The sequence below is a fragment of the Zalophus californianus genome, chromosome 17, assembly GCF_009762305.2.
Source record: "Zalophus californianus isolate mZalCal1 chromosome 17, mZalCal1.pri.v2, whole genome shotgun sequence".
Lineage (NCBI taxonomy): Eukaryota > Metazoa > Chordata > Mammalia > Carnivora > Otariidae > Zalophus > Zalophus californianus.
The window spans coordinates 328,915-343,395 of NC_045611.1; the positions used below are offsets into that span (position 1 = coordinate 328,915).

General features: G+C 58.6%; 1 protein-coding gene across 4 annotated transcripts; it reads left to right on the plus strand.

Moving 5' to 3' along the window:
• Positions 1 to 2: 2 nt before the first annotated feature.
• On the plus strand, positions 3 to 11,381 carry VPS9D1 (VPS9 domain containing 1). Of its 4 annotated transcripts, none has more exons than XR_003524012.1 (15): positions 4 to 223; positions 1,426 to 1,501; positions 3,290 to 3,382; positions 3,483 to 3,645; positions 4,978 to 5,089; positions 5,164 to 5,226; positions 5,568 to 5,620; positions 5,723 to 5,810; positions 5,996 to 6,081; positions 6,438 to 6,928; positions 7,961 to 8,090; positions 8,283 to 8,491; positions 8,756 to 8,852; positions 10,112 to 10,272; positions 10,559 to 11,380. XR_003524012.1 is itself a non-coding variant. In XM_027617109.2 (15 exons), exons 1-15 carry the CDS (start codon positions 125 to 127, stop codon positions 10,650 to 10,652), a joined length of 1,959 nt encoding a protein of 652 aa, XP_027472910.1. In that variant the 5' UTR covers positions 5 to 124; the 3' UTR covers positions 10,653 to 11,378. The 4 variants fall into 4 exon arrangements, 1 of the variants encoding a protein (XP_027472910.1); XM_027617109.2 differs by having other exon boundaries at positions 5 to 223; positions 10,112 to 10,216; positions 10,559 to 11,378; XR_003524014.2 differs by lacking the exon at positions 8,756 to 8,852 and having other exon boundaries at positions 3 to 223; positions 10,559 to 11,381.
• The last annotated feature ends 3,100 nt before the right edge of the window (positions 11,382 to 14,481 follow it).

Consider the following 14,481-nt stretch of genomic DNA (forward strand, 5'->3'; position numbering starts at 1 on the left):
CAGGGCTCGGGCGGTGCCGGCTCCAGCGCGGGCTGCGTTCCGGGCCGCGGGCCGCCTGTCCAGGCCTCGGCCGCCGGCGCCGGCGCTGCCGCCGCCACGGCCACGGCCTCCCGAGCCCGACGCCATGGCCGCTGCGGCCGGGGACGGCGCGGTGAAGCCGCTGCAGTGCGCCATGAAGCTGGCCAACGGGGCCATCGAGCTGGACACCGGCAACCGGCCCCGGGTGAGGCGACACAAAGCGAGGCGGGGGCGGCGGCCCCAGGCGCCCCCCGAGCGGCCGTCTGCCCGGGCGCGGGGGCGGCGCCGGGGGTGGGGGCGCCGTCTGGGACCCCTCCGGCGGCCCCGGGGGCGCGGGGCGCGGGCGTCGGCCGTGACCTTGGACAGCTCCCCGCGCTCTGCGGGCGGGTCTCCGTCTGCGAAGCGGGGACTTGGAACCGGGGCTCGTCTGCAGGGGGGGTTCAAGAAGCAGCAGTTCCCTGTGTGCTGTGTGTTTTCCTGGGAAGACACTGTAGCTTTAATCGGATTCCCCAAAGGGGCGGAACCCTGCAAAGGTTAACTGAGGCTCCTCCGTGAGGCGTCTTGCCAGCACGCCTGTTGGGAGGGAAATGCGGGCCGGGTAGCGTGGGCGTTAATCCAGACGGTGGCGGCCGCGTGGACTGCCCACGGACAGGAGAGGCCGCCTATGCCCAGGAAGAGCCTCCTGCTTCCTCAGTGGGCTGCTCTCCCGAAGTCGGGTGTCTAGCACCGCAGGTGGCCCACAGGTCAGAAATCCTTTCTGGAACCCATTTTATCGTTACCTCGCAGCTGTAGACCTAAAGAGGGTTAATTTGACAACCGGGATGCGACAAGAGGTCATGCGGCGGTTCCAAGTGCCTGGTGCTCTGACTCGGAACCCTGCAGACCGTCAGACCCTGGTCTAGTATTCGAGATTGCGGCGTGCTCAGGGGGTTCAGGAGAGGGATTTCCCAGAACCGAAGCCAGAAAGTGATTCTGAGATTTGCAACATCAGTTCCTCAGTAACTCCCGGGAAAGTTGTGTTTTTTTCAAGCCACTGACTAAAGAGCCCCTGAGTTGCTCAGGAAGGAAACCTGTTGCAGAGTGAACGCGACAGCGACTGTTAGGACTGCTTCTCCTGGCGCACTGGAGAATCTCAGTTCTTCCTGTGCTGGGAACAGGCAGTGAGCGGAGGGATGGGTGCCCAGCTGGGCACTGTTTCCCTTCAAGTCAAGAAAAGAGGGATACTATCTGTGCAGGACATTCCTGAGCACCTGGAGCAACTACCAGCTAACTATCTCAGGCTACATGTCTCAGACTCAAGGGATAAGCAAGCACCATTTCTGTTTCCCACAACCGCATGAGGCAGGCGTGATGGAATTGTTTGCCATTACTGGCCTGACCCTTGCCATTTCTTTTCCCTGGGCACAGGAGGCATATACAGAATACCTGAGGAGCATCCACTATATCTCCCAGGTGCTGCTGGAAGAAGTGGAAACCACCAAAGGTACGGCTCTCAGCCTCACCACTCCTCCTGCGCTGAACAAATGATGGACAGCTTAGCCCTTGGTGGGTCTCAGGCCTGGGGGTGTCCTGTGTCCTACCCATTAGTCGTTAGCAGAAGGTGAATGGGTGAACACTCAGCGTGAGCTGTCATAGTGTGATGTGGGGGCAGGAAGGGATGGGTGCTCTCAGGGGATGGACATGGGATGGGGCATAAGCGAGACTGGACTTCGAACCCCGGCCCAGGAAGGAGTGAGCTGCTGAAAAGTCAGGGGCTGTGGGCAGCACTCCCAGCAGAGGGATGTGCACAGGCCCTGAGGTGAGAGTGGATGCTGGGTACGGCAAGGGTAGGTGCAGTTGGGGCAGTCACGGCCTTGGCTGGAACTGGGGTCATTGTGGTATAAGGGGAAGCTTGCAGAGGCTTTGTGGGAGAGAGGCCAGCATGGAAGCAGAGCCTCCAGGAGGCTCCCACAGTGAGGACAGCAGTGATAGGATGAATTGGAAATGGAAGGAGTGAAGGGCTTGGGGCCATTCTTTAAAGGTAGACCTTGGGGCGCCTGGGTGGCTCAGTCTGTTGGACGTCTGCCTTTGGCTCAGGTCAGGATCCTGGAGTCCCGGGATCACGTCCCGCATCAGGCTCCCTGCTCAGCGGGGAGTCTGCTTCTCCCTCTGCCCTTCATCCCTCTCGTGCTCTCTCTCTCTTACTCTCTCTCGCAAATAAATAAATAAAATCTTAAAAAAAAAAAAAAAGTAGACCTCACAGATTTGCTGGGGGCGGGGGATGAGCTGCTGGTTGGCAGGGCAGGGGGTGGAGAGAGTGAGCCACTGTTTGGTGGGGTGGGGGGGGACAGTGAACTGGGGGGAGACTGAGGTGCAGAGGGCTGGTCCAGGGGGTGGCAGGAGCAGACTTGTGTGGGAAGAATAGAGAGCTCCATCATGAGCATGTTGTGCTTGAGGTGCTGAGCACCCTGGTGGCTATGGGACCGTGATGGCTAGGGAGGGGTAGGGGTTACCAGAATCACAGCTGCCCCAGAGAGGCAGTGAGCTTAGCAGAGCTCTGGGCACTCCAAGATGGAGGCCTGGGAGGAGGGCACAGCAGTATGGAAGAGACAGACCCTGAGAGGTCGAGGAGCCCTCAGAGAAGGACTCGACATGAGGGTATTAGGGGGTTTCAGTGGGAGTCAGAGGGCTAAAATAGGATGCAGTGAGAGGCTGGCTGTAACGCAAGCATAGGTGGGTCAGGAACTACAGCTACTGGGGTCCAGCTCCTACAGCCCCTATCTGCTGACGGGAGTGATCCCTGGAGGACGGAATGCAGAACAGAAGGCCCAGAGATGTGCCAGGGGTGGGGTCAAGCACAGCCAGAGGGCAGGAGATAGGTGGTAAAGTTGTCTCTGTGAAATGCTCCATGGCCACCCCAAGGCCCACCTTAAGGAGGGGCTGTAAGTACCAGGAAAGCGCTTGCTGAGAGAAGGCCTGGTTAGGGAGGAAGGGGGCTCTGATGGTCCAGCAGGGATGACAGGTCAGATGCTGGGCTGGCCAAGCTCGGAGCCCACACAGCATCAGGAAGCAAACCTCCCGCAGACGATCAGAAATGATGAGGAGATGAGGTGACCCAGAGGTCAGAGAGGAGGGGGCGGGGTGGCCTGGGGTGAGGGGATGAGGGTGGGGACAGGCTAGCATAGGGGTCAGAGGTGAGGAGGGGATGGGCTTGTCCTTGTGTTTATCTCAGCAAGAATCTGTTGAGCGATAAAGGTGATGGTGACCGGCTTTCTTGTCTCTTGATCCCCAGAAGGTGGCGACCCTGTGGCCCCAGACACCTCAAAGATGCTGAAACTGGCTGAGCAGTGTCTGGAGAGGGCCCAGTCGACAGCTGCCAAGCTCGGTGGGTCTCCAGCAGATTTCCCTAGGGCACTCCCCCACAAGTCTGCATCTCTGTGGGACACTGGACTCCGTGCTGCCCCTTGCTTATGTACATCTTGCAGGGAAAACACACCTGAAGCCAGCCACGCCCGTGGGTGCTCCTGGCCCCTCGTCTACCAGCCGACATCGCCGGGTTTACTCAGATGAAGGGGGGAGACTATCTCCGTTTCTGCCACCCGAGATCTTCCAGAAGCTTCAGGCGGCAGAGTCACAAAGTTCCAAAAAGTATGAGGGGGCCAAATGGAAGGTGGGCTGAGCCTGGGTTTGAAGTCCAGACAAAGGGAGCTAACCAGAATGGTTTTAGTTAAAATGGGTCCGAGAATGGAAACAGCCTCATGCTTGACAAAAACAAATGCAGATCCCCTTTGGACAAAAGCATGTGCACGAATGGCACACAGGTATAAGCAAGCACAGAAAGAAAGCAGAAACTTCGAGAGTAAGAGCAGAAACAGCCTGCAAGTATTCAGGTGGAGTTAGCAGACGTTTCGCTAAACCACCGTGCTCTCTACATTTACAGAAGTAAAAAGCACGTTTGAAAATAATGCCAGGGGACAAAAGAACCATAAAATCTGACCCAGCAAATAAAGAACCAAGTAAAAACAAAAACGATACTAAAATTATTTTTAAAAACTAACTGAAAACAATAACGACAAGTTATATCCTGCAGTGACAGTCCACACATGCACACAAAAACTAGTGGTCGATTTTTAACAGAGCAGACATAGTTGTGGAAAGAGTGAGTGAATTGATTAAAGGGTCAATAGACCCCCAGAATGACTCACAGAGGGGAGAGAAAAAAGAAAGTCGGAGAGAAAGATAGAAGATCTAACCTAAGATTATTGGAGTTCCGGGAAAAGAAAAGGAAGAAAGTGGGAGAGGCATTATTTGAAGAGCTAACAAGATAGAAGTTTCTGGAACTGAGAAAAACGGTCAGATATAGGAATCCCCACTAGGACGGACAAGGCCTGGCTCCTCGTGGCCCTGGTGCTGCCAAGCCTCCAGGTCCACTGCCGCCCAGAGGTCCCGGGCCCTCACTTCTGCATGTGCAGTTTGGGGGCAGGACCAGGCACAAGACTTCCATCCCAGGACAAATTTTCCCTCAGCGGGAGTCCTCACAACTGACCGTCTCCCACCATGAAAGCATGAAGACCTGGGAGGCCAAAAGTCTGGGCGCGGGGTGGGGGTAGCTTTTGGTGGCCATTTCTACCAAGTATTCAGGGTTCTCTCTTTAATGGGTGGCAGATTCATCTAGTTGTTTGGCTCACATGAGTCCTTTAAAAAGTTTCACGTTGTTGCCAAACATGTATAAGTGATCTGCAAAAAGTACGACATCCAGCTTCTCTTGAAAAATCAGAGGTCTCGGCAACGGCAGGTCAAGGTCAGCAGGGCAGGGTCTCCAGTCCACCCCAGACCTCCTCCCTCCTTTTCCTTTCCTGCCTGCCCCCACTGCCACCTGCTCACCTGCTGGTCTCAGGGCACGCCCAGGGAGCATCTTCAGGTCACCAGAGCATTCCAGAGCTTCCTGGGGCCTGGACAGCAGCTCGTCACTATTTCCAGGGAGCTGACACCTCTGGAGGAGGCCTCTCTGCAAAACCAGAAGCTGAAGGCCGCCTACGAGGCACGGATGGCCCGTCTGGACCCCAGCCAGGCCATGCAGAAGACATCCCTGGTGAGTGGGTCCCGGGGAGGGTCTGGGTTGGTGCTGGAGCAGGAGTAGGCCTTATGTTCCCCTTCCCTCCCGAGACCCTGTCCCTGCAGCGGCAGATGATGGAGAACCTTGTGATCGCCAAAGCCCGGGAGGAGACAGTATCCTTTCCCTCCGTCCCTGGCGTCCTGAGCTGAGCAAGAGGGGGTGAGGTGGGAAGTGAAGGGCCGGAGTGGGGGCAGAATTCGCCCAGCTTCAGAGAGGCGTGACCTTGAGGGACGGCTCCTGCCCTGCCCTCCTGTTCCTCCTAGCACCCACGGGCCCCTCTCCAACCTTCCATTCGGCTAGGGCTTGCTTTGTTCCCTGAGCGAGCACCAGTCCTCAGGCCCGCCACCTCCCGTGCCCCGCCTGGCCTGACCATACCCCCGGATGCCCGGGGACTCAGTGCAGGCGGGCTGGGGGGGCCGCCCCACCAGACAAGGCCTTGACTCTGCCGCCCCAGCTGCAGAGGAAGATGGAGGAGCGCCGGCTGCGGCTCCAGGAGGCAGCCAACAGGTGCGTCTCCTCCCGTTGGTCTGGGGACAGCCGAGAGGACTGGTGGGGACTTCCAACTCCGCCCCCCAGCCCTAAGGTGCCCCACCTCGTCTTTCTCCCCAGGAGGTTCTGCAGTCAAGTTGCCCTGAGCCCGGAGGAGCGGGAGCAGCGGGCCCTCTATGCCGCCATCCTCGAGTACGAGCAAGACCACGTGAGTGCCAGGAGCTGCGGCTGGGGCTGTCACGGCTTGCTGTTTCCAGGGCCCGTTGGTGTTGGGTCTTCCTACGCCCCAGGGAGGGCACGGACAGTGTGGTGCTGGTCTCCTGGGGTGCAGCCTTGGTGAGGGGGCACGCAGGGACCTGGCCATGCTCTCCAAAGAAGTCCCCTGCCCTGCAGGACTGGCCGAAGCACTGGAGGGCCCAGCTCAAGAAGAGCCCAGGGGACCTGTCGCTAGTGACCAGCCTGGTCTCCCACCTGCTCAGGTACCAGGGCCTTCCACCCCCCTACCTCCTGGTTGGCCCTGACGGCCGGCAGACGAAAGGATGAGAAAGGAAAGGGACAGAGAGATCGGGGGTGGCTGTATGGGGTGCCCACAGGCTCCCTCGGAAGGGCTGGGGTTGCAGACATCCTTTCCAGCCGCCCTCGTGGTCTTTTCAGCAGCCGCCTTCTACCTTCTCAGGGGGGTGGGTCAGACTTTATCTGCCACAGTCACTCACAAGGAAACTGCAAGCGTCACTCCTCCGAAATGTGTCCGGTGGGGCCACGTGGTGGGCAGGTGGACGGCAGGTGAGGGCGTGGCCACAGCGCTGCACCCCCACACCTCTTCCTGTGCTCGCAGCATTCCCGACCACCCCATCTCGCAGCTCCTGAAGAAGCTCCAGTGTGCAGTGTACCGGGCGCTGTACCCCATCGTGAGCAGGGGCGCTGTTGGCGCTGCCTCTGCCCCCGGCTGCCGTTCCTTGCCCCCAGACGCCGACGGGCTGCTGGCTCCGGGAAGCCGGCGGCTCCGGCCCTCGCAGAGCCTCTACTGCATGCTCTCCCCTGCGGAGCCCAGCCCGGCCCTGCGGCCCCCAGACGGCACTCAGGCCGGCCCCCCAGACAGAGGGCCAGACAGCAGCCCTGCCGGGCCTCCCTCACCCCTGGCACATAGCTTGACCGGTGTGCAGGGCAAAGACAGCTCCTTTGAAGACCTCGAACACTTCTTGGCTACTTCTGAGGGGTGGGGCCGGGGGCGTGGGAGGCCGCCTGAGCCCCACACAACGGGGGTGAAGAAGGAGCCGCTGCTGGAGCAGCTGAAGAGCACTGTGAAGGACATACACAACGCCATCGGTGAGGGCCAGCGTGCCCGCAGAACGGGGGGGCGGGGGGGGAGCTGCTCCAACTCTGAAGTCTGTGCCCCGCAGAAAGCTTTTCACAGGCCTAGGATGGGCCCTGGGGAGGACAGGCTTTCCTCTCGTTGGCGGCCAGCCACGCTGGATCTGCAGAGCCCTCCCTGTCCACCCTTCTCTGGGGCAAACTCCGTGTTTAGCAGACAGGAAGGCACCCTGCTCTGAGAGCGGCTGGGACCGGCTGTGGGCCCGAGGTCTCCCCGATCCCGGGTTGTCTGCTCCCTGGGCTGCACTGGGAAGGGTTTGGGGAAGGGTCTGCTGTCAGATCCTCTGCCCGCCAGGTGGTCCTGGCTGGCCCATAGGGTTGGACTCAGGTCATTCCAAAGCAAGGACCATCAGGTGTGTGCCGCCTGGTGGTGACAATTTTGAGAATTTTTCCATTTTGAGAATAGTGGGTGGATTCCCTAAGGGTTGGTGTCTAGGGTGGCTGGTGACTCCCAAGTCCCTTCCAAGGAGGAAGGCTTTCAGGGTTTTCTAAAAACCAGTGAGGGGGTCTCAACAGGGGGCTTGGAATACCTTTCGAGGTCACCTGGATGGGTCTCCCATCTCCCTGGGTCTCAGGTCTTGTTTTAAATATGCTTCTAAAGTTCTTGCAGGTTTCCTCAGTTTGGAGTACAAATCCCGTCAGAGAGAGGCTGTCCTTTGCCTTCCTCATTCTGTCTTCTTAGCTCCTCAGGGGAGCGGGGCATGCTTCCGTGAGCTCCTGGGTGCTCTGCCCCCAGACCCCGTGGACACAGAAGTGGGAAGCTTGAGGGGAGTGGAGGGAGGTTCAGGCAGACCCCCATCCCACCAAGCCGGAACGCTGTGGCGCTGTCCACACGGAGGGTGGGAGAGGACGGGGCGGCTGTGGGGCCCACTTGGGCACCCCAGGCTGGCTGGGGATGACCTCCAGGGGCTGCCAGCCTGGGGCTGCAGGGCCCAGCCGTCCCCAGCCGTCCCCACAGCGCCATTGTGCCGGCTCTGCTCCCGGCAGACAGGCTGCTCTCGCTCACCCTCCTGGCTTTCGAAGGCCTGAACGTGGCCGCCTCCAAGGACCGATGTCTGGCCTGCATCGAGGAGCCCTTCTTCTCTCCATTATGGCCCCTGCTGCTGGTACTCTATAGGTACGTGCCCAGCTCCAGTCCCCGACGGATGGCCCCCGGGGCACCCTTCCAGCTGGTGCTTCACTCTCAGGCCATCCTCAGATGCCTCACCCACGCCACTGTGACTTGGGGTATAGCTAGCTTTCCCTAGTCTTGCCTCCGTCCCTGGGGCAGGGTCCCCGGGCAGCTGAACCTGGCCTCTGTCTGCCCCAGGAGTGTGCACCGCCTCCGGGAGGCCGCCCTGAGCAGAAGCATGGAGCTCTACAGGAATGCACCCCCAGCCGCCATAGGCATTCCCAGGAAGCTCCTCCCCCGGGACCTGGAGGCCACAGGAGCTGGTGCCTACCCCTACTGTGCTGCAGCCCAAGAGCTGGGCTTGCTGGTCCTGGAGAGCTGCCCCCAGAAGAAGCTGGAGTGCATTGGTGAGGGGTTGCAGTTTGGGAGGACAGAAGGGGGAACATGCTCAGATAAGGTTCCATCCCACAGGTGACCTGGAGTCTGTTTGCCCTGAGCTGCAGACCCTCTTCCCGTCAAGTGGGGGTGTGTCTCACGGGCCATAAGGGGTGTGAGGGCACGATCGGGAGGGAGCTTCTCAGGGTGGGTGCCTAAGAGTTGCTGTGGCCTCTGGGCTGTCCTGGGATCGGCTCCGCTCAGCCCTCTCTTGAAGCCTCACTTCTGTGCCACAGTGCGGGTCCTGCGGGTCATCTGTGCCTGTGCCGAGGATTACTACCAGGCCCAGGAGGCTGCCCCTGAGGCCAAACCCCCAGTGGGTGCCGCAGCCATGTGAGTCCCAAAAGCACAGACTGGGGTGGGCACTGAGCATGTGGGGGACTGCCTGTAGAGGCCTGGGGGAGAGAGAGCCCTCCTGTCCTGCCCCAAGCAGCAGGACTGCAGGTTTCTGCCTGGATTCTGGGCCCCTGGGCCCCGAATCCCGCTGCTACAGTGAGCTTTGCAGGGTTCATCGTCCAGCAGAGTACCCCTGTCCACCAAGGGCTCAGGCTCCAGCCCCCATGAACGATGCATTCCCGCCCCTCTGGACAGGGCTTCTTAGGAGTTAGGGAACACCTGGCTAATCTGGTGAAATTTAGGGTTGCTTGTCCCAGAAGCACGTGCTTGGTCCCTCGGTTGCACACTTTGGGGGAAAAGCCTCAGCCTCAGTGAAGAGCTTGCTCCCTGTGCTAAGCCCCCAGACCTGGGGTTCCTGCATCATCCCTGCCCCCACTTTCCTGAGGTGAGGCAGGGGTCTTCTCTACCTGGATCTCCGATGCCTGGTTCTGTGTCTTATCTGAATCCTCCTGGGGCCAGCAGCCTCTTGCCCTGGCCCCCATTTGAGTCTCGCAGCTCCTCAGCACCTGTAGGGGCTCTGTCTGTTGCCACCCTGCCCCAGGAACCAGTGTTATAACGAAGGTACCTGTCATTTGAACCTGGTGGGTGGGTTTTAGCACTTACTACACCCAAGGGCCTGGAGGTAATGGGCAGGTAGAAGCCAGAGTTGAGCATGAGATCAGCAGGTAAGAGCTCCACCCAAGGAGAAAGAGACAGATGGTTGGTGGTCATACTCAAGCCATAGTCTTTGCTCGATGCCTTTCCCAGAGACCACCAGCCTGTGGGCCTCATGGGCCAGGGTTCTGCGTGCCCTGCAGGGCCTCCCTTGGCACCTCTTTAGCTCCCCTAGATGCCTCTTGTGGGGGATCTCAGGTGCCTGGCTCCGGTCCCGGGTGTCAGCAGGCTGCCTGGGAGGTGGGCCATCCCCTCCATCATCCTGCTCCCAGGTGTGGGCAGGCACTGTGGGGGCATCCCCTCGTCCAGCCGGGGGCTCCGCAGCACAGGGTTCCCATTCAGGGATGGCCTTGCTGCTTGTAGGGACTGCCCTGCGTCCACTCCCAACTCCCCCACACAGGCGGGCAGGAGGGGCGCAGGGAGAGCAGCTGGTCAGCCCTGGACCACTCCACAGGCTGAGCTGGGGGCTGCAGGGTTTGGGGGATTGAGCAGCCATACTGGCCACCAGAGCCTACCGGCCAGCCCGTGCCTCTACCCAACAGCGGTGCCGACGACCTGCTGCCCATCTTGTCCTTTGTGGTGCTGAGAAGCGGTCTCCCCCAGTTGGTGTCAGAGTGTGCAGCCCTGGAGGAGTTCATCCATGAGGGGTAGGAGCCCCCGGCTGGAGTCAGGCCAGCATGATGCACTGAGCACGTGCTCCCAGGTCGGGGGTCCATCTGCGCACATGGCCCATGGTCCCCTCTCCCAGTCCCTTCCCACTTCCCCTTTCTCAGCGTACTGCTTGGACAGGACCGGGGGGGGGGGGCATCCCTTGAGTAGCATCTGCCTGGGGAGTGGGCTGTCCTCTAGCCCAGCCTCCCTGACAGACCCCTGTGGGACCTCAGCATCCAGGTCCTGCCCCATGAGGGCAGACACCCCTTCCAAGGTGCTGGGGGCCTCCTTGCATCCCCTGGAGGTGACACATGCTGCCTGGGCCCACCTCTTCACAGGTACCTGATTGGAGAGGAGGGTTACTGCCTGACGTCACTACAGAGTGCCCTGAACTACGTGGAGCTACTGCCCCGGGGGGCCCTGGGCAAGTAGAGGCGGACGGGACCTGCTGCGGACCGTCCAGGAGTCACCTGCTGGGGTGGGGGGCACGAGGCCAGCTGTGGTGGGGCTCTGCAGCTCTCACACTTGCCCTGACCTGACATCTGCCCCCAGGGGCTTGAGGAGTCACCACTGTTCCTCAGAGGCACCAGCTCCTAAGAAGTAGGCCCATCTCTTTCTTGTCTCAGACTGAGAGGCTTTGTGCACGAACAGCAGAGCTGTGGACTCCCCTTGGGGCCTGTACACGTGTCCTCACAGCCCCAGCCACTCAGCAGTAGGGAGGGCGCCTTGGGCCTGGCAGAGGGCAGGTCTGGTTTCTCTCCCTTCCCATCCCTGTGACAGTCAGCTTCCAGCACCAGTCGCTTGTGAGAGTCAAGAAGAGGGCCTGGCCCCTTCCCCTGCCTCCCACCCAAGGGCTGGGGCCCAGGTGGTTTGAAACTGTGCTGTTCACTTACTGGGCATTGATCATTCCATTCTCCTCTGGAGCCCAGGCACCCCCAGGGCACCCACCCGTGTCTGGGGCCTCTGAGCCACTCCGGCCCTTGGCACGGTAGGCATTGGACCCCTGGCCAATTCCCATCCCCGCATGTCCCCTTCTGGGTCAGCGTGAACCCAAGGGTCAGTGCCTGCCTGCAGCCCAGCGCCCACTTTGTTACATGCCCCGGGCAGCCACTGACACAGCCAAAAATAAAGAGGTCACTGATCTCTCGTGCTGCACAGCTCGCGTGCTCGCCATTCCACTGGCCGCATGGAGGCCTGAGTAGCACAACCCCCTCCCCTGCTGACCAGCAAGAGCCAGACTGTCCCAGAGACCACCGCCCAGACCCCCTGGGACAGGACGTGCTCTGCAGGGCCAAGTGGGTTGGGCAGGACCTGGGACTGGACCTCTTGGCCTGAAGGGCTCTCGGGAAACACCTTCATTCTCCAGGTGGGAAACACACATGGGTGCCCTGTGCTGTGGTCTGTGTTGCACCTGAAGAGGAGAAAGCAGGCAGCATCTGCCAGGGAAGGAGGGACCCCTGGCAAACCTGAGTTACCACCGAGGCAGGTGGTTTGGGCCCAGCCATCCCAGGGGCCAGTTAAGGGAGCAGTGTGCAGGGGAAAGGCTCTGAGGAAACAGCAACAGCAGTTGGTGTTTATTGGGTGCTCTGCAGGTCTGTCTTCCCAGGAATTCCATGAGGAACTGAGGCGGGAGCAGGGGAAGCACCTTCTCTAGGCTACATCTCATGACGGCAGAACTGGGTTTGAGCTCAGCAAGCCAACTCAAGAGGCCAACGGGCACCTGCAGTCAAGACCCCACAGTTGGGTGCTGAGCCCAGTGGGCTGGGGCAGGCCAACCCGAACCCCTGGGACAGCTGTTGTCTCTGGGGCCTGTGGTCCTCTGCCTGTCAGTGCCCCCAGAGCAGACAAGCCAGCACCCGCCCAACACCTTGCCTTTGTCTCCCCACCCTTGGCCCCCCTGACATTCTGCTTATGCTCTTGTAAGTGTAGAGTTCTGAGTCACCCAGACCTGTATGAGAACACCAGCCACCATGGAGCCTTGGGAAGAAGAGGTAACATCCATGGTTCAGTCCTTGGCATTGACGTCTCAAGGATAGGATTTTAAAGGCCACTGCATAGAGCAGATGGAGGATGAAGGTGTGTCTTCAGCGAAGCCTGATAGTGGAAGTACCTGCTGGCTTGGTGCTGGGGACCACACCTCTGGGGATGGGCCCCATACGGGCTGTCTCCTTGGCACCCTGTTCCAGGCGCTGCAGTCAGACAGGCTGAGCCCATGACTCTTGAGTCCATGGTTCCTCCATAAAATGGATGAATAATCCACTCTTCCCACTGGAAATCCTGCAAATCAACAAGAAAAAGGCAGCAGTCCCAAATAGAAAAATAGCAAAGGCTATAAACATTGTCTACAGAGGAGGAAGGTTTTTCTGTTTGTAGATGTATTTATTTATTAGAGAGAGAGCATGCACGAGCAGGGAGGGGGCAGAGAAAGGGGGAGAATCTCAAGCAGAGCAGGGAGCCTGACACAGGGCTCAATCTCACAAACCTGAGACCATGATCTGAGCCGAAATCAAGAGTCAGACACTTAACCAACTGCACCAGCCAAGCGCCGCCAGAGGAGAAAGTTTTAAAAAACTAATTAGCACAAGAAGTGTTCAAAACTTTAAAAATCAAGAAATGCAAATTAACACCGTAACAAGGTAGAATTTCATGTGCACTATACTAGTAAAATCCAAAAGCTAGGCAAAGCTGAGCATGGTGGTGTGCAGAAGCTGGAAACCATACGCGGGGCGGGGCGCGGGGGGGCAGTTGCAGCAGATTCAAGAACTAGCTGCAGTCCTGGGCCAACGCAAATGCCAAATGACCCTCCGACCTTACGACCAGGTCATAAGAGGACATGTACACAGATGGAGTCAGGCAATGTGGTATCCATCCCCAGGAGGGTCGAGGTGGAATGTGGTAAATGCACATGGTCCCACATCGATTGCTGTGTAACCAACCACCCCACCTCACCGGCTTAAATACAACAGTAGTCATTTACTTTGCTCATGAATCTTCCCTTTGGGCAGGGTTCCTTGGGGACGGCCCATCTCTGCACCCCCAGCATCAGCTAGGTCAGCTTCCAGGTTGGGTGACCCAGTGTCAGGGATTGGAATCACCTAGAGCTTTGTCTATGCGTCTGCAGTGGATGCTTGTCAACTCAGTCAGGACTCACAACCACATTCTCAGACAGAACCATGTGAGGCCTGCGTTAGTTTCCTCTGGCCACCATAAACAATGCCACAAACTGAGTCAAGTAAAAAACTAGAAATGTACTAAAGTTCTGCAGGCTAGAATCTGAATTCAGGATGCTGATGGGACCATACTCCCTCAAAGTACTAGAGCAGAATCCTTGCTTGCCTCCAGCTTCCTGCTCCTACAATCCTTGTCTGGTAGCTGTAAGCAGAGCCCCACTCTCTGCCTCCATCACCATAGGCCTTCTCCCCTACATGCTGTGCCTAAACTTCTCTCTTATAACATCAGTCGTATTGGATTTAGGGCCCATCCTAATTCAGCATGATTTCATCCTAACTTGATTATATCTGCAAAGAACATGTTTCCAAATAAGCTCCCATTCCCAGGTTCTAGGTGGACATGGACCTGGGGGGACATTATTCAACTCAGTGCAAGGTCTCTCCATGTGGCCGCCGGCTCCCCCACAACATGATGGCTAGACTCCAAGAGCAAACAACTCAAGACAACAAGGTGTTTTAATGACTTAACCTGGGAAGCCAAACAATGTCACCTCCATTCTATGGGTGCAAGCAGGTGCAAAGACCCGCCCAGTTTCAAGTGTCATACTGAGAAGAGCCACATGTGCCGTAGAGTAGCAAGCAACGGTTGAGAGCAATTGCCTGGAGTCACACACAGCAACAGGACTGAGTGCAGAATCAAAGCAACAGAACCCCATCTACTTCGAGTGGAAGAGCAGGGGCTCTGCAGCGAGGCTGCAGATTCACCACACCGCAACAGCTGTCTTGGGTTTGGGGCTATGGCCATGGACGGATGCAATTCAGAGGCCTCGCATCTGAAGACCACGATGAATTCAGTGGTGAACTGAAGGGAGTGGTTAAGCTCCACCCTTCCGCACACAAGCCGGAGAAGACCAGAAGTTAACTGTCCCCTCATGGCTGGTGTGGCCCTAGGGCTGGGTTCAGTACTTGTAAGTGAATCGCCTCTATGTTGAGTGGTGGCCAGCAAAATGTCTCAAGGAGACCCCCAGCTTGGTTCCAGTATTTTTCTAAAAGTCCCATTTGAAGTATGTGAAGACGCACCTGCAGGGTAC